At 33.6% G+C, this 23900-nt stretch overlaps 4 protein-coding genes across 10 annotated transcripts; 2 read left to right on the forward strand and 2 right to left on the reverse strand.

The window, feature by feature from the left end:
- Nucleotides 1-292: 292 nt before the first annotated feature.
- Nucleotides 293-2014, forward strand: LOC110810096 (Tetratricopeptide repeat (TPR)-like superfamily protein). Its single transcript, XM_022036164.2, has one exon. The coding sequence runs from the start codon at nucleotides 502-504 to the stop codon at nucleotides 1861-1863; it is 1362 nt and encodes a 453-aa protein (XP_021891856.2). The 5' UTR covers nucleotides 293-501; the 3' UTR covers nucleotides 1864-2014.
- Nucleotides 2015-2825: 811 nt separating this feature from the next.
- LOC110810083 (RING/U-box superfamily protein) lies at nucleotides 2826-10275 on the forward strand. 2 transcript variants are annotated; one of them, XM_022036147.2, is made up of 6 exons: nucleotides 2826-3291; nucleotides 6299-6382; nucleotides 7678-7856; nucleotides 8259-8342; nucleotides 9384-9542; nucleotides 9814-10275. In XM_022036147.2, the coding sequence occupies exons 1-6, from the start codon at nucleotides 3081-3083 to the stop codon at nucleotides 9934-9936; spliced, it is 840 nt and encodes a 279-aa protein (XP_021891839.1). In that variant the 5' UTR covers nucleotides 2826-3080; the 3' UTR covers nucleotides 9937-10275. The 2 variants fall into 2 exon arrangements, with proteins under 2 accessions (XP_021891839.1, XP_021891840.1); XM_022036148.2 differs by lacking the exon at nucleotides 6299-6382 and having other exon boundaries at nucleotides 2829-3291.
- A 370-nt stretch (nucleotides 10276-10645) lies between these two features.
- RPE (D-ribulose-5-phosphate-3-epimerase) lies at nucleotides 10646-15691 on the reverse strand. 5 transcript variants are annotated; one of them, XR_002538934.2, is made up of 11 exons: nucleotides 15328-15691; nucleotides 14362-14476; nucleotides 13978-14118; nucleotides 13767-13880; nucleotides 13005-13083; nucleotides 12309-12418; nucleotides 12165-12221; nucleotides 11942-12011; nucleotides 11757-11837; nucleotides 11568-11608; nucleotides 11179-11453 (listed from the first exon to the last, which is right to left on the reverse strand). XR_002538934.2 is itself a non-coding variant. In XM_088210820.1 (10 exons), exons 1-9 carry the CDS (start codon nucleotides 15432-15434, stop codon nucleotides 11788-11790), a joined length of 843 nt encoding a protein of 280 aa, XP_088066946.1. In that variant the 5' UTR covers nucleotides 15435-15691; the 3' UTR covers nucleotides 10646-10824; nucleotides 11757-11787. The 5 variants fall into 5 exon arrangements, 3 of the variants coding, with proteins under 3 accessions (XP_088066946.1, XP_088066947.1, XP_021891870.2); XR_002538935.2 differs by having other exon boundaries at nucleotides 11179-11477; XM_088210820.1 differs by lacking the exons at nucleotides 11179-11453; nucleotides 11568-11608 and adding an exon at nucleotides 10646-10824.
- A 1162-nt stretch (nucleotides 15692-16853) lies between these two features.
- Nucleotides 16854-18805, reverse strand: LOC110825011 (amino acid transporter AVT1I-like). 2 transcript variants are annotated; one of them, XM_088211931.1, is made up of 5 exons: nucleotides 18783-18805; nucleotides 18444-18560; nucleotides 18043-18138; nucleotides 17525-17736; nucleotides 16854-17387 (listed from the first exon to the last, which is right to left on the reverse strand). In XM_088211931.1, the coding sequence occupies exons 2-5, from the start codon at nucleotides 18529-18531 to the stop codon at nucleotides 16884-16886; spliced, it is 900 nt and encodes a 299-aa protein (XP_088068057.1). In that variant the 5' UTR covers nucleotides 18532-18560; nucleotides 18783-18805; the 3' UTR covers nucleotides 16854-16883. The 2 variants fall into 2 exon arrangements, with proteins under 2 accessions (XP_088068057.1, XP_088068056.1); XM_088211930.1 differs by having other exon boundaries at nucleotides 17525-18138.
- Between the last annotated feature and the right edge of the window lie 5095 nt (nucleotides 18806-23900).

The raw sequence follows: 23900 nt of genomic DNA on the forward strand, positions 1-23900 counted from the left end.
GGAAACTTTGAAATGCCTACATTATTTTCGTGATCAAACTTGAAATGCTGTACCCTATCAACAGGGTAGAAGATACAGAAGTTCGTTTTTATTCTCTTTCCTTTGATTAATTAAAATATATATATTAGGCTCATGATGCTCGTGTACAATTTCATCCTGTTTTACACTTTATATTAAATATATAATTTTAAGTTATCCTGAGTAATATTCTTTTCCTAACCTTTAGTACCAAAAAGACAGATGTATGCTTGTAAGTAAGAATATGGAGACAGTAACATATATCTTTGAAAGGAAAAAAAAAGGGCATAGAAATGTTTAATTCTTCTTGGCTGACCTCAAAAACTACCAATAGCCCCATTTTACCTTTCACTTCTTCTTACTCGCCAAGGGATTGCAAGTTCCCTATAAAATGTCATGGTAGTGATTTTCTATTCCCAACTAATGGTTAATGCAAATGATTGAAACCCTTTTGCAAGATGATTTAATAACACAGGGTATGAGATGAGATTCGGCATAAGCAAATTCCACTTACAACCTCCCAAATCAAACCAAGCCCTTCAATATCTCCTTAAATCCAATAAAACCATTCAAGTAATATCATTATTTAAAGAGTTATTAAGAAAAAATCCCTCTTCAATTGATAGCTTCTCTTTCTTGTTTGTGTTAAAAGCTTGCACCCAGAAATCAGCATCATTTGAAGGAAAGCAATTACATTGCAGCCTTCTGAAATCTGGTTTCTTATCCATTATTCAACTTCAAACCTCTCTTCTCCAGATGTACTCGGCAACAAGAAATCTCACTGATGCACACCACATGTTCGATCAAATGCCGCTTAAAAACATTGTCTCTTGGACTGCGTTAATTTCTGCGTACGTTGATAACCACAAACCAAGCGAAGCCATTGAGCTTTTCCGACAGATACAGGTGGGTAATGTAGAACCTGATCAAGTAACAATGACTGTCTTGATTTCTGCCTGTGCTCATCTTGGTGCACTGGAAATGGGTGAACGGATTCATGCTTATATATGCAGTAAACAAGCGTTAAATGTGGATTTAAGCTTGAGGAATGCGCTGATTAACATGTATGCAAAATGTGGGGACATTCAGACTGCGAGACAAGTGTTTGATAAGACCAATATAAAGGATGTAACGACTTGGACATCCATGATTGTGGGACATGCATTACATGGACAACCAAAAGAAGCTCTGAAACTCTTTGAAGAAATGAAAGAAACCAACAAGAGCTCCAGGAAGAAGAAGAAACAGAAGAGGGTGATGAATGTTGATGGAGGGAGTTGTTTTGTTGTTCCTAATGCTGTTACTTACATAGGTGTTTTGATGGCCTGCAGCCATGCAGGGATGGTAGAAGAAGGGAAACACCACTTTACTAGCATGAGGGAGGATTATGGGCTGGAGCCTAATGACTCTCACTATGGCTGCATGGTGGATCTTTTTTGTCGAGCTGGTCTTCTAGTAGAAGCTCAAGACTTCATATTGAAGATGCCAACGAAACCAAATGCTGTAGTTTGGCGGACATTGCTTGGTGCTTGTAGTCGCAATGCGAACATTGAGCTCGGTAGTGAAGTTAGACGAAGATTACATGAACTCGAACCATGTCATGTAGGCGATTACATTGCCATGTCTAATATCCTTGCAGCTAAAGGCATGTGGGACGAGAAGCTGATAGTCAGAAACCAGATAAAGGAGAGAAGGGTTCCTGGTTGTAGTTCAATCGAGGTCGAAAGTAGGATTAGTGAATTTGTTTCCGGGGTTAACGATCATCCTTTAGTGGCAGATATACATGAAGTCCTTGAGCATTTGCTTGTTAATATGATTGCTTATGGCTACTCACCCAAACTTTAAGATTAAAAGATTAGTAATTAACAAGTCTTGCCATAGAGACAAAGGATGAAACTAGGACAGCCTTGTCATTTTGTATCTTTATTCAAATGTAACCACAGTGAGTCCTTTTTCTTTTTCTTTTGGTGATAATTCAATACATATGGTTTGACTATGTTATTCTTTATTTACAGGAACGTAGGTATAGAAGTTTAAGATTAAACAAATCAAGATTAAGAGGAAAAATAACAAAGTTATAAGTGCTTCAAAGAACCAACTTCTTATGTATAATGAAAAAAACAAAATTGAACTACATAGTATTTTTTATTTTTTTGCTGCATCAAGAATGAGACAACTAATGAATTTAATTCTACACTATTAACACCTATGAAATCTTAGGATTAATCATATGTTTTATTATAATTTTAAATTTTTAAATAGTACTAAAGTCCCAAAATAATATTGGAATTTGAATATTTAATTGAGATTTTTAAAACAATATTAAATTTCAAAACCATTCATGAGTTTTAAAACAATACTTAAAATAATATGTCTAACTCAAAAAATATAGTATCACGGAATAATTTGTACGCAGTCTTATATTTTTAAAATAACTTTGGAGTTCTATATTATAATTTTTATAAAATTTTAACATCAGTTGACTCACAAAATTATATTGTATTTCAGTATTATTTAAAAATTCTTGGATTACACTAAATACCAATATTGTTTTGAAATCTTAAAAGTAAATTAGATTTTTATACTATTATAAAGTCTCTGGGTGTTATTAGATATTTTTTGAGTTTTGTGTATAAACTATAATTGCTAATACTTCACTTATACACGTACCAAGTTACAATTAAAAAAATTTCACTAATATATACATATATATATATATATTTGTCTAACATATTTAGGATAATTATCAACAAATAAGAAATTCAAATGATGAAATATAAATGAAACGAACTCTATCTTACAAGGAAGCTTTTTTTTCTTTTTCCATGCGTCTTTTCCTCTCTTTTGTTACTTCTCCAACAGAAAACTCCAAGGGCGCCATTCCCTTCCCCCAGAAAAAGAATAAAAAGGATCTCTCTCTACCCTCCTGCTTTTTTTCTCCTCGTCCCGAAAGACTTCCTAAATTCCAGCTCTCTCAACTTTCCATGGCTGCTGCCTTTCCTAGCTCCCCTGGAATCTAGGTCTTCTCTCATGAAAATACAAAAAACCCTAATGTTTTCTATATGGATGGGAATCATGTGATCCCTCACTGCACCTGTGACCCTTACCAACCAGGCTCTTACCCTTGTGACTTCTGTGCTTCAATCCTACCTTCATCCTTTTTCCCTTTCATGGACGCTCTGGAGTTCCGAGGAACCGCCAGAGCTCTCAACGCCATACCCCGATTGGTAGGCGGCGCCATTTCCGGCGCTCTCACTGGCCTTTTTGCTCTCGGTAATCGTTTGATAGCGCATAAATTCCATGTCCATGTTTCTTTTTATAGTCATGTATTGTATGTTGGTAATGATGCGGGTGACGAATTAACGTAGTAAGTGGATATTACTACATGATGCTTCTGTTATTGCTGATGTATTACGCGATTGCTTCTGTTTTATCTATTTGGTTTTTGATTGGTTCGTTCTTGGAGTATGATATTTGGGTCCTGATCCTCTGGTGCATGATTAGAAATGTGTGGTTTGAACAGAAACAAGTTCTCTGTAGAACTCGTTACAGAGAGAAGAAAAGGAAGAGAATGAGTTCACAGTAGAACTCGTTACAGAGAAGAAAAGGAATGAACTTTCTTTTCTTTATTCACAAAGATTGGTTTCTATTTTTGATACAGATTGAAGTACTTGTATACATGTAGTAAGTCTGTTATGTTTTACAAACTGATTAACAACTAACTAACTAATATAGAACAACTGACTAACCAACATAGAGTTAGTCCAACTAACTATTAAATTGATAAACTAAACTAACATCCCCCCCCCTCAAGTTGGACTTTGGTGGACATCTGCCAAAGCCAACTTGGAAAGCAGATTTTGAAAGCCTGGAGAGGAGAGTGGTTTAGTGAACATATGTTGTCACTTCGGATAGCCTTAATACATGAAACATTACTGTTATGAGAAACCTTCAGGATTGGAAAAGTGAAGAATATGAAGCTTTACTTCTCTGTCTGTCGCACATTCAGATTAAAAATCATGGAGACAAGTTGTGCTGGAAAAACAAAAACCGTGGCAAATTCACTGTCAGCTCATTCTATGACTACCTGGATGGCCGGATCAACAGAAATCAATTGAAATTTCCAGCTAAAATCATTTGGAGATCTGGTGCCCCACCCAAAATCTCTTGGGAAGCTGCTAAAGAAAAAATTCTTACCCTGGATAATCTTATGAGAAGAGGAATTCCTATAGCAAACAGGTGCTATCTCTGTAAAATGGGTCCAGAATCGTGTAATCATCTTCTACTTTGGTGTCCTTTCTCTCATAAACTCTGGGTGATGATTCTTGGCCTGCTGGGGCTTTCTTGGGTCATGGCAAACATAATATTTGGGGAGCCTCTTGCTTGGGAAGGTCTTAGCATTTCTATACATGCTCTTCAAACTCATCCCCCTCACAGTATTTTAGGTTATTTGGAAGGAAATAAACAAAAGTGCTTTTGACGGAAAAGAATTAGAGTTCAACACTTTAAAAGACAATTGGTTTTACTATTTTGGCTCTACGATACTTGAGCATGATATTGATAGTAATATTGATTTTGCTTCTATTATAAATATACTCATCGATATGTAAAATTGTACATGGGTGGTGCCCCCTTGGCACTTATCATCAATACATTTATGTACTTTTCTTTCAAAAAAAATGTTGTTGCGATGATACCCTCTTTTATCTTAGTTCGAACCACGTGGCAATCTATATTCAAGTACTTTGTTCTTTCATGAAATACTGGATTGACAGTTATATGCATTGTTCCTTTGTTATCACTTTCGAGATCTATAGGTAGAGAATAAGATATCTTCAAATCTTAGAGAGTATACAAAATCCATTGTAGCTCACAAACTGTCGTTGCCATGGGTCTATACTCTGCTTCTGCTGAGCTTCGACTGACAGTGAATTGCTTTTTTTGTTTTCCATGATGTGAGTGATGATCCTAAGAATATGCAGTATTCAGTGAGGGATTTTCTGGTTTCTGGGCATGTTGCCCAATCTGAATCATAATAAGTTGTAATGTTGAAGCTGTTCTCTGCTGGGAAGAATAATCCTAAAGATGGTTCTTGCTTTAAGTGCTTGAGAACATGGTGTGCTGCTTTCAAGTGGATCATTCTAGGAGCCTGCACATGTTGACTCAACTGTTGGACGGTGTGTGTCAGGTCTGGGCGAGTAAAACTCAAATATAGCCATCTGCCTACAATGTTTCTGTATTTTTGAGGTTATCAAGTAATGGTGATTCCTTTGAATGTAATTGCTGTCCTCTTGGAAATGTGATAGATTTTGGCTTTGCACCCAGAAGGCCGACGTCTTTAAGTATATCCAAAACATATTTTCTTTGATTAACATACAGACCCATAAAGTATTTTGCAGCTCATAAGTCTTTAATGGTGAATTTTGTATCTAATGCTATCTTCAGCTTAGTAATATCTGTTTCTGAAATTCCAGTGACGAGTAAATCATCAACATAGGCTAGTAGAGCAATAGAGTGTTGATCTTTTTGATAAGAGAAGAGGCAATGATCATGACTTGATTGTTGAAAGTTGTATTGGATTCGAAAGTGTGATAATTCAGAGTTCCATTGTCTGAATGCTTGCTTTAAGCCATAAAGAGATCTTTGAAGCTTGCATACTTCTCCCTTTTTTTCTCTGTCATAGCCTTCTGGAGATTGCATACACTTCCTCGTTTAAAAATCTGTTGTTGACATCCAGTTGGTGTAGTGGCCATTGTTTAGCTGCTGCAACTGCCATTAGGATTCTGACTGTAATCACTTTTGCTACTGGTGAGAAGCTGTCAATATAGTCTACTCCTTCCACTTGATGATAACCGTTTACAACCAACCTTGCTTTATATTTTTCTACTGTCCCATCAGGTTTCAGCTTCAATTTAAAGAGCTATCTGCATCCAATGATTGAATTTCCATGAGGCAGGACAGATAAAGTCCATGTTTGGTTCCTTTCCAATGCTGCTATTTCAATTTCCATTGCTTGTATCTACTCACTGGATTGTTTTGCTTCCTTATAAGTTTTTGGCTCTTTCAACATTGTAACATTTGCTAAAAAATTAGAGTGATCAGCATAAAAAAATGGAATTAGAGATAAAGGGAAAGGTCTTGGGTATGTATGGTGAAGTTAGAACTTTTTTTGTTGTTGTTGCACAATTAATAGTGGTTATGTAAGCTTGTAACCAGTTGGGTCTTCTTTTCACTCTTGCACATGCCTTTTGAGAGTGAGACTCACCATTTTCTATTTCAGCATCAAGATTAGGATGGTGGATGCGTTCTGATTGCAGCATATCAGAATCTAAAACTTGGGCTTCAGTCGATGCACTTGTATCGGGTAAATCAGTGTTGATGATGTCATCTGTTTGTGCACCTGTATATTGATGTGTGCTTGATTCAGTAGCTGGATTTGAGGAACAACTACTGATGCTTTTGTTTGCCCTTGAGTCGTGTATGAGAACTGATTTTCATAGAAGATTACATCTCTGGACACTATCCATCAGTTGTTATCAATATCAAAAAGCTTGTATCTTTTCTTTCCTGCAACAAATCCCACAAAAACACATTTAAAAGCTCTTGGAGCAAACTTGTGCTTGTGAGGTTGAGTATTCGTTGAATAACATAGGCATCCAAATACTTTAAGCCTGTTGTAGTCTGGCGGTTTTTGATGCAGTATTTCATATGGACTCTTCCATTTTAGGATTGCAGAAGATGGTCTGTTTAACTGTATGTGGCATGCAGTATTGCTTCTCCCCAAAAGGTCAGTGGTAGTGAGGCTTGGAACAGTACAACTCGAGCTACTTGCAATAGTTGCCTATGTTTTCGTTCAACTCTTCTGTTTTGTTGTGGGGAATAAGGACAGGAGGTGTGTATGCACTATTTTGACTGATTTGCTCCATGTCCAATAGTTCATGCCATTAAAGGGGATTGAGACAAGTGAAATTCCGGAGTTCTCATTTGACTGATTCATCGCTGAAGTTCTTCCAATCGAAGCAGTATTGTTTTGCGCTTGATTCATTGCCTTCTGTCACTGGTACTGCTTTGATACCATGAATAGAAACAAGTTTGCTGTAAAACTTCTTACAGAGGAGAAGAAAAGGAAGAGAATGAGTTCACGGTAGAACTCATTAAAGAGAAGAAAAGGAATGAACTTTCTTTTCTCTTTATTCACAAAGATTGGTTTTTGTTTTTGATACAGATTGAAGTACTTGTATGTCCTATTTATACATGTATTAAGTTGTTGTGTTTTACAAACTGATTAACAACTATCTAACTAATATAAAACAACTGACGAACCAACATAGAGTTAGTCCAACAAACTATTAAACTGATCAACTAAACTAACATGATTGGTAGAAAAATATATAGCGTCTTCAAATCAATATAAACAATGAAATGAACCTCGTGTTATTTTGGAAATTGGGTTTCAGACATGAGCTTGAATGTGCTTGCCATCTTCTAACATTATTAGGTCCCTTAACATTGGTCAAGGAGATTGAGTAATCTTATGTATTTTAGGTGTTTTGCATTTAGAATCTTGGTAAATAGCAGCAAATGTGTAACCCTAAGTCTGTAGCACCATTTGTATATCACTATTTTGTTCCTTTTTCATATTTTGTTGGTCTCGTGCAGCTGGAGCTTTTACAGGAGCTGTAACTGGGGCTGTAGCCGGTAGGGCTTCTGACTATGGAATCCTTCGTGGAGCTGGACTTGGTGCCATTGCTGGCGCTGTACTCTCTGTAGAGGTGTTGGAGGCATCTCGTGCGTATTGGTTGTTGGAGCAATCGGGCTCCCGGGGTTCATCATCTATGGTTAGTCTAACTAATCTAGGTTCTTTTGTTTCTTTTATTTTTTGATTTTATGTACATCCTATTTTATATCTTGCCAACATTTATGTCCTCATTCATAGTGGCTTGAACTCAATATTAACCACGTTGAAAGTAGAAAATTGAGTGTTGTCACTTCTCATTATCATTTCTTGCTAAAAATCACAACTGATTGGGTTTAGAATTGGCTGGCCTTTCGGTTCAGTTATGTGAATTATCCATTTAATTTTGTACTACTTCATTTGACTGAAAAAATCTTACACAGTAGTTCTAAAAAACTAATATTTGTTCAATATTATTTTAGATTTCTTATAAGTTTATTCAGAGAAGTCTTCTGTTATTTCTTCTGCAATAGACTAATTGTCTATATATCTATTTTGGATCCAGGCAGATTTCATAGAGGAGCTGCTTCGTGGGAGGCTTGTAGAAGAACAGTTAACACCAGGAATGTTAACTGCCTATCACTGGCAGGTTGTTGTTTATTTATATTTGTTTCTTTGTTGATAAGGTTGTTGAGAATCTGAATGACTGTTTTGGGAATCAATTGAAATTTGTTCTCATTAACTTTTAGCATTCTCAAGGTGGTAATCATTGATAATGAGTTCTTTTTTTAACGCCGCTTGTCATGTTATAATGAGCTGCATTCGGGGAGAGTAAGTTTTCCCTGCCAATATCCTACCCTTTTTTGGGTTCGAAGGCAGGAATTCTCCCTATTTGGAGAAACAAAGAATTCTTTCTGCTATTTTTTCTTCATTTTTCTTTTTTGAATCATTTCAATGTCTTAGAATTTATTATTGAGATTTGATAATCACAGGCACCAAGAGTTGCAAATAAAAATTGTGGAACCTTAGTTCTTCCAAGTTGCTTATTTGGTTCTTTGTGCAGAAAACCTCAAATATAAGCTTTTGCAATATTAATACAGATAGAATTACTTAGAATTATCTTTATAATCAGTTAGCAGATGATTGGCTTAAATCAAATCCTTTTCCTTCTTACCTTTATTTTTCTTTTCCTAACCTGCTTAGTTTGGTCTGTGTATAAGTCTGATCTGGGCATGAGCTTAGAAGTCGTAAAGTAGTAGTGGTATGTGATCGTCATTTTCTATATACATATATATTGTACGAGCACAAGCTCTACAGAGAACAGGCAAAAGAACTCCAAACAACACTTTGATAATGGAATTTGGAATCTGATCAAGTTGTATGAAAGAGAAGTTTGACATCTGATATTCATTTGCTGAACAAAACAGTTGCGTACATATTCGACCTTATACTATTGGAGATGATGGAGAACCTTAATTTTGAAGAGATCTTTTATAATTACCATTTAGGATGAATGCCTCTATAAATTGTATTGCAGAAAAAGGGGCAGAAAATCATGTAGTTCCTTCTGATCAAAGATGAATCATCCCCGAGGGTTCTTTGCTTTTCTATTGATTAGTTGTTGTTCTTTTTACAATTGGTCTATTTTGTATATTTAAATTGGTAACCAGTTTGTGTTTGTAATGAACAGATGAGAATTGCAGATATGAGCAATGATGATATTCATGATATCTATGAAGAAGTGGCAGCTAGGGGGCTGTCCGGCAATGCATTGAAGAAATTACCATGTTACATTATGTTGGATGAAAGTAAAGCAACACATAGCATCTGCTGCACGATTTGTTTGCAGGTTTGTCTTGATTTATTTAGATCCATGTTTTAAGTTGAAATTCGACACTTGTTATCTCTTGTTATTACTTTTTTTTTATTTTTTTTTATTTTGGCATAAGGACCTTCCCCATATGTAATGAGGAATGGAACCCCAATTAGAAACATCAGCCAGTTGGGAGGAATCCCATCTTAGCCAAAAGCTGTTGGGCTATGATCTCATGTTTTGCATTGTAAGAGTTTTGCCATGTTTTGCATTGTAAGAATTTTGCCAATGGTAAATTTCATTGCAGGATATTGAGGCAGGGGAAATCGCACGAAGCTTGCCTAGGTGCGACCACACATTTCACTTGGTTTGTGTGGACAAGTGGCTCATTAGACATGGTTCATGTCCTATGTGCAGACAAGATGTGTAGGTGTTGGGAGGTTCTAGTTCGTGTATATTAAAGACCACCAGCCTTAGATAGTTGATGCATGTGCGATATAGTTCTTCTGTAATATATAATGTTCTTTTGTGTAAATTCCGACTGTCATTGTTATCAAATAGAAATTTACCATATTTACTGTAAGAAAAGGCGATATGGTGTTTGGATTTGTACCGTCTGTGTCATAACTGCCAGACTTAGATGTTCCATTATATTTTTTTTTTGTAGTCAAAGATGTATTTTCTTTGTGGGTGCCGATGCTAAGTGACAAGTTGAAAATTTTGCTGGAATTATCTGAAAATCTAATAGCTATTTCAGTTTTGGATCTTATTATTAATGTCCTCTCTTCAAAACCCCAAAACAAGCCACTCTTGAAAGAGAAATGAATTCCAAAGATCTTGAAGGAGTTAGAATTTTTTATGACATGCAACTGAAACAAGTTCTTGCTAATGGTAAAAAAGAGGATTTGTACGCGGGAGCTGCTCTCATTTTACTGGAAGGGTTTAAAAAATTAGCTCCTCCTGCTCCTGTTTTGCCTGAGTGGGTGAATCTCGTCCTGGCCTACCTAATTAATTTCAAAACTATTCTTACATTATATTTCCATGTAGAAATTTGTTTATAATTTTGAATCTAATTTTAACAGGTTTTTAACTAAAGTTTAATGTATGTGTAATGTTCTTTTTTGTTTAAAACTATAAAATAATATGAATCAGTTAAATTATATCTGTGATAATTTGTACATCAAAGTAAGCAAGGCAACAGAGTGGTAAGAAATTCTCCCTGAAAACTTCAAGTATGAAAGAGGTGTGAAAGGAGGCTCTCCCTCCTCTTCTTATTCTTTATCCCATTACATCTGGACATGCTTTTAAACCATCATCTCTGAAAAGACAAACCATGTAACGGTTGGATGATTAGTGCTTTACACTCTACTTTTAAATGATCGACCATTTTATTAGAATATAAAGATAAAGACAAGATAAATCATTTTATTAAATATAAATATTTTGGGTGAACTTTTTTATCTTTATTTTAACTTTTCTAGATAAATTTAAGTTAATGGCGGACATGTGAAGTTTTTGAAACACACTGTATTCCCAGTATTATACACATATACATACACACACACACACACACACACATATATATATATATATTGCTTTTCTGGTTCCTTGCTGCTGGATGGGATGGGTCAGCTACCACCGTACACGCATGTACAAATAAAAAAAACTCAAGTTACTGAAAGTATTGACTTTTGACAGAATGCTGATACATGTTTGATAATCTGGATCCCTGTAAAAGTAGTCTCCATACATGAAACGATGCCTGCAAAGAGGCTTTCTTTACACTGAATTTGCTTTTTACTGTTTTTTTTTTTTTTTTTTTTTTATATATATATATATATATATATATATATATTCTTATTGTTCCATCTTTGAACAATAAAGAGAACTGATAAAGTGTTGCGTACATCTACAACATGAAGGAGGAAATATGGTGGCTCTTACAATCTGCAGATATAAAGACAAAAATACCTAAGATAAAAAAGTTTGAAGCCTGTTAGAACAAAACTAGAATTCTGTAGGTAAAAACACACAACAGAAAGAATAATATGCTAAACTTACAACAGAAGCTCAAATATGTCTCAGCAAGGCCAAGGTTTAAACTGATTGATAAAGGTACCGTGTTAAGGAAAACTCTAAAGAATTATTCACAAATAGTTGTATCATGATATTATGATGGTACAAGAAGGTGCCAACAGATATTTAATTTTTACATTTGAAAAAAATTGAGGATGTGGGAAGGTGACATACACAGGATAGAATCAAATTCGTTGATCAGCTATCACACGGCAACTGCTTCTGGCTTTTTGCTGGTTTTGATTCCTCTTATAGCTGGTAGGTGGAAAACACAAGCCACAAAAATTAGTAAGGTGAATTAACATATATAAGAAATATGATTACTCCAGGGGGTTAGAAAACTGGTGGAGGGCCTTTACCTTCTGCATAATCTTTAGCTCCAAAGACAGCTGATCCGGCTACAAGAGCATTTGCTCCAGCATCAATCACCTGCCAGAACAGAAAACGATCATAATATACAATCACGATCACTTCATGAGTTATGCAGCTCCTATGTTAATACCAAAAAGAAATAGCATATCGTTTTTGGCTGTGCTATTATTTACACAACATAAATTAAAAAATGGGAAGAATATAAGATACCTTATAAGCATTGCTGGGACCAACTCCACCATCCACTTCAATCCATGGGTTTACCCCCTATGACCAAAACAAATAAACGATTATTGCTTTTCATATGGAGAGAGAAGATCTACACAGATCTCATACAAACAGAGAAATTCAAACCTTCTCTACGCACATTCTTCTCAAGTCTGAGATTTTCTTTACTTGACTCTCAATAAAGCCTTGCCCGCCAAAACCAGGATTGACCGACATTATCAAGACAAGATCAACCACTGTTAAAATTGTAAAAGTGCCCATGTCATCAATTTTGTTCCAAACAGAGAACAAGTTTCTTCCTTCCTCTTTGCATCATAGTTACATACATGCATAAAACATATATATATATATATATACATATTCAGTTTATGACTACAATGAAAAGCCCCTTATCAAAGAATTTAGGATATGGACAGCAGATTGCCTTGTTAAATAATAGTCTAATAACTCAAGAAAAAGAAAAGTTGCCACCTTGCATAAAAGACGCATAAAGCATTTTGCATGTATTTCCAATCTTTATAAGTTTCGTTTTAACAACTGACTTTGATTATCTAACTGTAGCACTGATGCTCACATATAAGGGGAAGGGGAGAAAAAGGGTCAGATCCCACACTTCACGCTTTTCTTAGCAACTTGGAGATGCACTATACTTAATCTATCCACTGTCAACAAGCAGCCAGGGCATTCTGCTAGACCTGGAGCATAATCTCGTTAGCTCCCTTAAGATTGCCTAGGTTGACAAGGTCAGCCTCTACAACGTCTTTAGTGTCTAGAGGAATTAGCAAATTACCAATGTAAAAATTAAAAAGAAAAATAACTCACCATCAAGGACATACTCAATCGTAGTGAGGGGCGTAGCAGGGTTTAGCACGACTCCAGCCTTAGCTCCTAAGCCTTTTATCTATATGGTAGCAGAATATTACAGATGAAAAATGGAACTAATATCACAATCAAGTATTAATTAAGTAAGCATGCCAATCAAAGCAGAAAATTTAACCTGCATGAGCAAGTCTGAAGACTTGTTATTTAACAAATACATCTCAAACACCAAAGAGTTTTCAGAAGCATTGTGATGGAGAACGAATATGACCTAGAAATTTTAAATAGAGTGGGAACTCTGTCTCCAGCTAATCCACACTTCATTGAAAGAGTTCGAATATTTTAGGTCTTCAGTAGCTTTAGAATTTTTTTTTATAGGATTTTATCTTTAAGCACTATAATTACCAATTTAACTTCATTTTTGAAAGGAAGCAATGAGTTAATCAAATTATCATGAGAGTTTTCTCAATAACTTCATTATGTGATGCAATCAACTTCTAGTGTCTAATGATTAAGAAATAGTCACCTCATTTATGATGCATAAAGGATCCCAGGTGCAACTCCTAGTCATTTTTCTGTCTCAAAACTATCCAGAATCTCTATATTTACCCCAAACTCAAAGTACGAAAACCAATGCTAAATTTTCCTACATCACATTGGTAATGTTATTTTTTGAAATCGAAGAATAAAATCCAACATATTGGAGTCTAAAGAAGATATCTTTATAAAAAGTTCGCAATAATAAAGATTTTCATAGAGTGTTACTTGATTAAGCGTGCGATGCAAATGGATGGTGGCTGACTGCTCACAGTGGACACTGACTATGTCAGCTCCGGCCTTGATAAAGTCTGGAACTCGCTGTTCAGGTTCAACAATCATCTGCAGTATCGGATCTCATGTAAAAAATATGCTTCTGATTCAACTTTGGCTCAATTAATATGACAAGTGAGAAAAGAAAAGAAAAAAAAAAGAATACCAGATGCACATCCAAAGGAAGATCGGTGACCGGCCTCAAGGCATCAACTACAAGAGGCCCAATAGTAATGTTTGGAACAAAACGGCCATCCATTACATCAACATGAATCCAATCACAACCAGCCAACTCTACTGCTTTTACCTATATTAAATGGGAGTCAATCTCTAACACCAAAAGAAGAAAAATCTGGAAAGGAAGAGAAGCTAACTACATTATAATGAGTATGCCAAAGAAGTTATCAAGGACTAGAATGAAAAATAAAATTATGAAGTGATACAGATACAGTTTAAATAGGTTGAAACCACTACAATTCTCAATTTTTCAGCATGATAGCAGTAAAATAACAGAAGTGACGAATAGCAAAAGTTAAAGACCAGAGAGAACCTGCTCCCCCAACTTTGCGAAATTAGCAGAGAGTATTGATGGAGAGACTATGATATCATTTTTTGAGAACTTATCTACACGAGAAGTTGCCTTTACTACAGAGTGAATTTTCCTCCTGAAATTTATACAATATATCAGGGAAGCATATCAGAAACGGCAACACTAACTAAATGTGGTCGAAATTATGTGAACAAATATATTTTATGGACATGCACATGAACATTTGCACTTTAAACATGCTATGTTCAGCGTTCAAATGAAGCTAAATAAATAAGAGAACTACATTGCATAACGAGGGCTCTATTATGGTTCGGAGGATAATAGGATCCTAGACACTAATCAGATCATAGAACGACCAGCCTAAGTAATCCAAATAAAGAAAACAACTTAATCATATTAATTGGAGACAAACATAGAAGCTATATTTCGGTAAAAGTTTTTCCAAAAACCTTTCTCTACCTTGCTTACCCTGAAATTCATAACCTTCCATCACAATTACAATTGGGCAGAGAATGGTGCCGTAATATCAGTTGAAGAGAAGCATAAAAGAGCTAAAGCTTATATACGATTTCAATGGTGCACCAAAACTGCAAACTAACCAAATACGCTCAATTCTCTCACAATTCTGATAATCAATAAGAACTGAGAAAAAGAAGGAAAAATTTCATCATTGATCACAATAGCCGTATATTAACCAATTAAGATTTCCAGAACATAAACCCATGCCTACCCCATATAATTCCATTGAAATAAACAGGATCAAACTCTAAAACACGGCAATCAAGCAAATTAAAGCTCTGATAAAGAAAGAACAAGGAAGGTCAACCATTCAGGGTTACCAAAAATGTAATTCTCTAATCCAGGTTTTGGCCCGACGATATAAAAAATTTCCACCTATAAAACTCAGAACTAAATCAAATAAACAAATCAAATAAATACAATTACAAAAAGAAGCATTGGAAAAACCTCGTAAAAGTGAAGGAAGCGGGTTGATAGAGATTGGTCTTTTGCAGCCTAAGACCTCCGCCGAAGCCATTGATCTGAGTGGATGAACACAAAGAAGCTGTTGACATTTCTGGCTAAAAAATACTCTCTCTAGAGCAATAATCGTTACTAGGGACAGAAGATTTGTTTGGTATTTTGCTTCGTCTCCTCCTATCTTCGTCTTCCCCAACCAATCAATGTTTCCGCTCAGGAAGAAAATTTAGACAAATTTCCGAGAAAATACGTGTGGGAGACACGCGTCAAGTCTTTTCTGTGGGTGTGGGTGTGGGTGTGGTATGCTTATCTGCAATGGTTGGCGCTCCATCTTGCTGACTTGTAGATGACGACCCCAAGGAGAAAGCAGCTCTCAGTCTCTGGTTAGTCATCACCATTTATATTTGCCCATAATTCTGTTTTGATTGTTTCAAAAACCAAAAAAAAAAAAAAACATTTATTGTATTAAAATTCATATAATTATTTAAGGTTTTAAATTGTATATTAGTTGTACAAATATGATTATGATGACTCTAATCATTTTTAAATATTTAAAATATATTAATTAAATGTGTATATAGTAGTAGTATAGGTTTTGAGGGAATAAATTGAAATACCTTATTTGTACAATGAAATATTGATTAATAAAATTTATTAAATTTAATTCTTTTAGAAAAATTTTGATTTCAAGAATTTTTTCTAGTAAAAATAGACATGAAAATTACTAAAAATTCATGAATTTAGATTTTAAGTAAGAGTCATTAACTAAACAAAAATTAAAACCAACAATTAACTCTTATAAATATTTTTAATTATATTTTTAACGATGAATAAATAGTGTGCTTAGAAGGTTTGTCCAAGAGGAATTCTTGGAAAGGCGCCTGCGGTTCTTGATAATTGTCATATATATCTTTTGAATGTAATAAAGAAGTTTTCATACATTCATTGTTTACATAATTCAGTGAATTATACAAAAACTAGTATGGCCTAAAATTTCAATTTCAAACATGACAGCTCCAATATTTGAATTTGTGTAAATCCCTACTCTAATTTCAAATCATACATACACAATATATATATATATATATATATAACTTAATTTTATTCACCTGATCAAATTTTGCTTCCTAATTCTCAACAAATATTAATTCTAACATATTTTTTATTATAAACAAAAAAAAAATGGTGATAATACCATTTGCATTATTAGTTCAAATGCTAAAATACATCAAGAATATTATTAACAATTGTGAAAAAATTATAATAATTAACTATATATCGTTAGATATTTTTTTTTTAAAAAAATATTTATTATATACCATATATACATTTGGAAAATAATTATTTTTTTAATATTTTAATTTCACGATATAAATATGAGCGAAATTTAATTATCAATGGTTGGTCATAATAATAATACAAGTTAGATGACAAAAATGTAATTCGAGACATTTTGCTTCGTTGATTCTCCACCATTAGATTAATGAATTAAGATCTGATACAAGTCAACAAACTTAAAAAAAAGAGAGTTTTAATTATAACCCTCAAATATGTTTCATAATCTGCACAATAGATGAATATGTACCCATAACTCCAACAAGAATAGCCACAAGTATAATCCCCACAATGATCACAAATTCATATCTCCATTTTTTACCACCGAAAATCTTCAAATAGCAAATGCAGGGCAACAAAATGGAGACTGTGACATTAAGTATTGCTCCAACAAGTGCCATGAGTAGCCCAAAAAATGGAAAAAGCAATGCTACAAAAACTGTACTAAGCAATAAGAGAGTTCTTATGATTATGCAACTGAGTCTGTGGGTAGACACTTGACTTTCAATTGCATTTGCAATGGGTGTAATTATAAGTGCATATTTAGCAATAGGGCCTGCCAATGTGGTGTATATAGCTATTTTTGAACTCACTTTGTTTGTGGGTAAGTTTAATGTCACTTGGGATTCAACATGTTGACCAAACATTAGGTACCCAACAACAGCCATTAACATATAGCTCATAGTGCTCAAACCAAAACTTATGAACAAAACCTGAAAAATTTTGAAAAGTCAAAATGGATCAGTTGAGTCTAGAACAAAAAAATGTAAATGAGTAGGTAAAATTTGATTTAGGAGAAAATGGATAGGTAAAATTATGATTTACTTTCATGTTAGACTTATTAAATTACCTTGGGAAAACGAGTTTTGTCTTTCATGGAAGAATACAAGGTAGGGAAAACTGGGTGAGCACCATAGCAAAATGCATACAAGCTGAGAGCAGTAGGAATTCCCTTCAAGTTAAATACTTCTTGTCCTCTATTACTCGAGAACCCAACTCCATCAAAACCACCAACCCAGAAAACCGAACCAGTAACCAAAATGGTCGACAAGACTCCACCGGCTGACACAAACGAAAGCCAGCTTAAATCTTTCAGCCACATAGATGGTAAGATTATTAACCCAGCAAGCATTGTGAAAAGTCTTTTCCCTCCGATGTGGGTTCCAACGATCTCAAATCCAACGTTTGGAAATAGTTTGTGTAAATTATCTCCTTCTAATATTAAGAACCCAGTTGGGACTAGATACAACTCTAGATACATAAATATTGATATGATTAATTTTCCTTTTTGTCCAAATGCATACAAACCGATTTCTGGGTAATTTTTGATTGATGGGTTGGAGTCTAAGCATCGATGTAGAAGGAGACCTGTGTAACAAGTTACAATTGCCATTGATAGAAGAGCAGCCAAACCAGACCAACCGGCTTGTGAGAGTGTGTAGGGGATGGTTATTAATCCAATTCCTGCATGCCCATCATATACGTAGATCATTTTCAGTTAACGTACATCTATATACATGTGCGTATATATATAAATCAGGTCCTTTATGAGATTAAACATTATAAGTCATTATTAAACTAAATAATTGATACGTTTCTATTTTATACAGTACTATTGTGTATATTTTTATTTATATATTATTTTATGTCGTGTTATGATGACGTGTGTATTCGTTAATTATTGATGGATTATAAATTTTTAATTAAAGAAAAAAATTTAGATACATGTAAGGGATAATTAAAAAAATAATTAGGAAAAGAGTAAGAACCTGATAAGGCATTTATGCCATTGAAGCAAGTCTTGAGGAAGCTTGTTCCTTTTGTTTTGAAGGGTGGAAGCTCCATTTTCTCTTCCATTACTCAAAACCCACTTAATTACTTATTCTCTGTTATACATAAAAATGACAAAAATATAATTATATATAATGAAATATGTGATTAAATAAGCTAGAGATAATATACATCTTAAAATACCAAAAAAAAAAAAACATTTATGTTCCTATAATAAAATCTTAAAACACATTCATAATTAAGGTTTAGCCCTTAATTTAATCTGTGTTTTAAGAGACTTGAAAAAAAAAAATAAAGGAAAGAGAGAATATACTGACTTGCTTGTGGGATTGAATTGAGTAATCTAATTTTCACACAAGAGGATTATTAGCCTACTACTTATACAAGAGAGACAGTACAGTGAAGGCAAACTTACCTTTACGTTGACTTTGACTTGTGAGTAAACTATCGGGGCCCACCTACTACTACAGCTCTCCAACTTCAAACTTCTTGGTTTGACCAAAAATTCTTATAATTTTAGATTATTATTATTTTAAAAAAAAATATATATATATATATATATTCGACCGACGTGTGAACTGTTTGTGATATTTTAAAAATTATAAAACTTAATCTTAATAACCTGTATGTAACTTTTTTATTTATTTATTTATTTATAACGAATTATAAAAATATTGTAAAAGGGTATAATTTAATTTTAAACAAAAAAGTAGATAAGAAATTGAGAGAGATGGAAAAATTAAAGATGTTTTCTATTTTACATACATATTTTTATTAATTAATACATCTTTTATATTTCATGATCTGCCGAAATGCTGACTTTTGTGTTCTTTGTTGATCATCATGGTGTCAAATTCAAGTTTGACTGGGAGAAGAGAGTGCCAAGAAATTCCAGATAATGCCCAAGGATAGAGATTCTTAGAATCACAAAAACGCGTATATATATATATATATATTTTTTTTGAATTAATAAAAGTCATTTACTATTTACTATTAATAAAAAAAACATTTATAAAAATGTTAAAAAATAATATATATATATATATGTATACGTATATATAAGAGAGAGATATTTTAATATTTTGCAAAAATAAATAGAAGAAAAATTAGAATGTGTGACTTGTGACAAAGCATACCTTGACTTTTTGTAATATGGAGTATGACTTGAAGTCTTCTCTTGTTAATTTATTGATCTGAAAACCTCAATATTCAATACCCATTTCAGTTTTTATTCCTTATTTGGAAGCTTCGTATGAGATGAATATATTATATATGAAGTATTTATTTTTTTAAATACGTATTTCAATCACTACAATATTTTTCTAACAAAGTTAAAAATGAAATAGATAAAACATGTGACAATATTAAATATTTATGTTTAAAATTATTAACATTTATTATTTAAAAGTATTACTAGATCAGAAATATATTATTATATTTTAAATATTATTATAATTAAAAAAACAATAGTTGAGTAAAATATATGTAGAGAGAGAGAGAGAGAGAGAGAGGATTTTGAAGTTTGAAACTTTCGAAGCAAAACATAAAGAAATGTCAATCTTCTAATGCTACTCACAATAATTGTCTTGGACACCAAGGACGAGATGGCCATTTAGAAAATGGGTGAATGCGAGAGTCAACACTTGCTAGCACCTACCAAACTAGGAAAACAACATTTTGGTCCAAAACGGGATGAACTACTAAGGGCTTTTACAAGTATTTTCTAATTTTTTTTTTTCCTTTTAATTTCTATATGATATTAGATAACATTGTTTTCTTATACCAAAATTTTTACCAATTTATTATGTTATGCATTTTAAATTAATTTCTCAAGTATAATAGTGCGAACAATAAATTTACTTTATGATTGTGTGTGAGTAAGTATGCGATATTAGATGATGAGAAACAACAAATAAAGTAAAGAATAAAGAGAAGAACGTGCATAACTTTTTTTTTTTTTTTTTTGAGGAGGTTTGACCATACCACTTGTCTTTACATCATCTTTATGGAGCTAACCAGTCAAAATTCTATTACTTTTTTTAAAAGTGTTATATACACTCAGTTATTCACAATGTCTATTTCACCATTCGTTCATTTCCTTCGAATACTATCCGTATGTTAATCAAGATATTAAGTTTATATTTATATTTGCTTTCTCTAGAACATTATCTATTTGTTTATGAAAGTGTCAAACTCATATTTCACTTGTGGTCTCTCAAACATTACATATTTATTTAATAAGGTGCCGGATTCACCTTTCACTCATGTTCTATAAGACACTACATGTCTGTTTATAAATGTAATGACCCGAAACTCAAAAGAAATAAATTTATTATTTTAAATGCGAAAGCGAATAATAATATTAGAGTTTACATTCCTTACACAATAATTTAAAATACCAAATAGGATTACGAGAATGTCTCTTCTACATTAGTTCATAAAAAAATAAACGGTAATTAAAAAATATAAATAAATAGATATTTTGAGGGTTAATCTTCACTAGCACTTGAATGGAGTCCGGGAGGTAAACTACTTATAACCCTCTTACTGATCGGGATCTGGATCTTAGTCTTCTTGATCTATTAAAATGATTAATAAAAATGTGAGGTACACTAACCTAGTAAGAATAGTAGATTAATAACTGATACGGAAAACTGAAAGTTGGTAAAAATCATAAAATAACTAATGAAGCCCTTGATATAAGAAAATACATTTAACTCTAAAACATTTTATTTTATACTTACTATTACGAGTTTTTCTGAAAATAACCTATGAAGACAAATAACTAAGTGACACTTTAATTTCATGCATAAGATCTGTAATTCTTCCTTTTAACCTACTCACTAAGATTCCTGGGGGTCCATAGGGATATTCTTCTACTCGTGGACCTAATATCAAGATTTAACAATTAACCTGACTGTCCTCTAGACCTCATCCGGTAATGGGCGCCAAAAACACCATCGCCTCGATACTTCGTCCGATATGAGGGTGAACTGTATCTCTCAAAAGTCTTCCGATATGAAAATTTTCAGTCCCGTTCGACTGAGGTAATGTCCGCTGTAGGGTTCCCTATGTTTCGAGTCCATCCACCTTTTTCCAGGATACCCAGTAAGCTTTCATTTATATAGATTCTCATCATCCAAACAACCACCAACGTATACCAACATCTCATTTTATATTCACATATTAATTTAAACGGTATTTAAGTAAGTGATATAGTTTAATATAACCGAATAACCAAGTAACCATAATACTGAATAAACAATGCAGGAGGAACCAAATAACCAAATAATCGAGAAGATAATAAAAACTATCAATTTAAATATGTACAATATAATAGTAAACAACTTAAGCAGTACATAAAAATAAGTAGAAAATCATGACAAATATGAATTAACCGGTTCCGGCTCCATTAGTAACTTATAATTATTTTTTTTATAATTTTTTAAAGTTTCACAAAACACAAAATTATCGATTAGTAATCTTCAATTTACCGTAATAGAGAATAGGGTGAGAGATTCTAACTCGAATCGGTGTTTTAAAATGCTGTCCTACTCATATGCCTCCTGATAGAGCCCGGGTTTCTTGAACTTTTCATGCGGAAATTAAAATATTTGTTACGTACCCAAAAATCTAAAATCAGTGTCCAAAACCCTTTATGCCAATTTTAAGGTTCCGGCACGGCGGTGACGTCGTGCTCCGGTGCTGGCTCGACTGCCCACGACGACGGCTCGCCTCGGCCTGATTGATTTTGACCGATTTTACATGTATCCCTGCGAAAAAATATATTAGGGGCATCAGTTGGCTAAAAAATCGAAAAAAACCGAACCTACTAGCAGTGGGGGTCTCTCGGTGCGGTGGTTTTGCCAGTTCTCCTTCGCGGCTGGGGGTTTCTTCTTCAACTAACCTGTATAGAAAAGGACAGTGAACACAATGATTAAAAAATTGTGTGAAATGGGAAACGAAAAACGGGAAGGGGATCATCGGAGAGGGGTTTAGGGTTTTAGCTGCAGCGGCTCTACCGCGCTTTGCCTGTTATTTTCTGTCTCACCCGCCATTTCTTTTTCTCTAATATGGTCATAGGGAGGCTAAGAATTGAATTCGGAGCATAAAAGAAATTTTTTTACCTTTTTTGGCAGTCAGTGGTAGCTCTGGTGTGGAGCCTTCTTCTCTAGCGAGGGCTGAGTAGTTAGGGTTAGGTTCTCCTGCGACCTAATATTTAAATACTCATCTCGTATCGATCTGGGTCGTCCGTTCAGGGACACAAGGAGCAAGAAAGACCGTTTGATGATTTTCTGTTTAGGTTGATTGCATGGACGAATTTAGACCGTCCATCGTGATCAATCTCGTTCGTCCGATTGCCTCTAAAGAGGGAATGCATCTAGGCCATTCGCGTGTGTGGGATACGATTTGGGTCATTGGATTGTCTAGGCACGCAGATCGCCTGCGTGGCCTCTCGCGTGGAGCTGATGTCAGCCAGCCAGCCACGCAGCATGCTCTGGTTCACTTGGGTTGCTAACTAGGTCGTCCCACGTGACTAAACTTTTTTAATTTTTTTTTCAAAAATACCTCACCGCTTCAAAACTTTGCCACTTTTTCTCAAAATTATTTTCAATTTCGTCATTAATATATTTTTGTCAAAAAATTCAATAAAAATAAATTAAAATAAATTGAATTAATTATTTATATAATTTCTTTATAATAAAAAAAATTTGGGCCGATTTTCAGTCTCGGGCATTGCAATAAATGTATCAAACTCACTTTTTAATCGTGTTCTATTCAATACTATAGCTTCATGAAGTTTTATCAAGACTTTCTTACAATACTCCAAAAAATATAAATAAAAGGTTTGCAACTTTTCTCTCTTAAATAATAGATTTACAAATGATAAACACATTTAGAACTCAATAGAATAAGATTTTTACTTTTATTTCACATAGTTGATTTTTCTCTTCTCTCACTTGTAAAATTTGTAGGAAGAAATTATTTAAATATATGAAAGTCAAGTAAAGCTGTTGAAGTTATTTAATCTCAAATTAGCATTTAAAAGTACTGAAACCATGTTATTTAAGAATTTAATTTTTTTTATATGATATCATTTTGTATATTGTACTTACCATAAAAAATAATATGTCTTAAATCCGTATAACATTTGACTTAATTTGTGAAAGTAACATTTTTTTATCAAAACTAACTTTAGTAGAAATTTTCCAAAAAAAAATTAGTATGAATCATGATATGATTTTACAGAAACCATAATCTTTACTTTATTTAATATTAGAATATTTTTTATGAGTATTTTGAAAAATATTCTACTGAATCATCTTGTGTAAAAGCTCGTGACCTTAAAAGAAATGAATTTATAATTTAAATGTGAAATTAGATAATAAAGTTAGGATTTACATTCCTTACACAATAATTTAGAATGCCCAATA

Source organism: Carica papaya, chromosome 9, assembly GCF_054855325.1.
Source record: "Carica papaya isolate Zhongbai chromosome 9, ASM5485532v1, whole genome shotgun sequence".
Classification (NCBI taxonomy): domain Eukaryota; kingdom Viridiplantae; phylum Streptophyta; class Magnoliopsida; order Brassicales; family Caricaceae; genus Carica; species Carica papaya.

Bases quoted from the DNA above. Each gene is read 5' to 3' on its own strand.
- LOC110810096 (XM_022036164.2), top strand. From the start codon at position 502: ATGAGATTCGGCATAAGCAAATTCCACTTACAACCTCCCAAATCAAAC.
- LOC110810083 (XM_022036147.2), top strand. From the start codon at position 3,081: ATGGATGGGAATCATGTGATCCCTCACTGCACCTGTGACCCTTACCAA. The intron at 3,292-6,298 runs GTAATCGTTTGA...TTTCTATTTCAG, and splicing joins CACTGGCCTTTTTGCTCTCG to CATCAAGATTAGGATGGTGG. The intron at 9,543-9,813 runs GTTTGTCTTGAT...ATTTCATTGCAG, and splicing joins GCTGCACGATTTGTTTGCAG to GATATTGAGGCAGGGGAAAT.
- RPE (XM_088210820.1), bottom strand. From the start codon at position 15,434: ATGTCAACAGCTTCTTTGTGTTCATCCACTCAGATCAATGGCTTCGGC. The intron at 13,084-13,766 runs GTAACACTCTAT...GCTACCATATAG, and splicing joins TGCATCGCACGCTTAATCAA to ATAAAAGGCTTAGGAGCTAA. The intron at 12,012-12,164 runs GTATCTTATATT...CTGTTCTGGCAG, and splicing joins GTCCCAGCAATGCTTATAAG to GTGATTGATGCTGGAGCAAA.
- LOC110825011 (XM_088211930.1), bottom strand. From the start codon at position 18,531: ATGGAAGAGAAAATGGAGCTTCCACCCTTCAAAACAAAAGGAACAAGC. The intron at 18,139-18,443 runs GTTCTTACTCTT...ATGGGCATGCAG, and splicing joins TGGCATAAATGCCTTATCAG to GAATTGGATTAATAACCATC. The intron at 17,388-17,524 runs GTAATTTAATAA...AAAATTTTTCAG, and splicing joins ACAAAACTCGTTTTCCCAAG to GTTTTGTTCATAAGTTTTGG.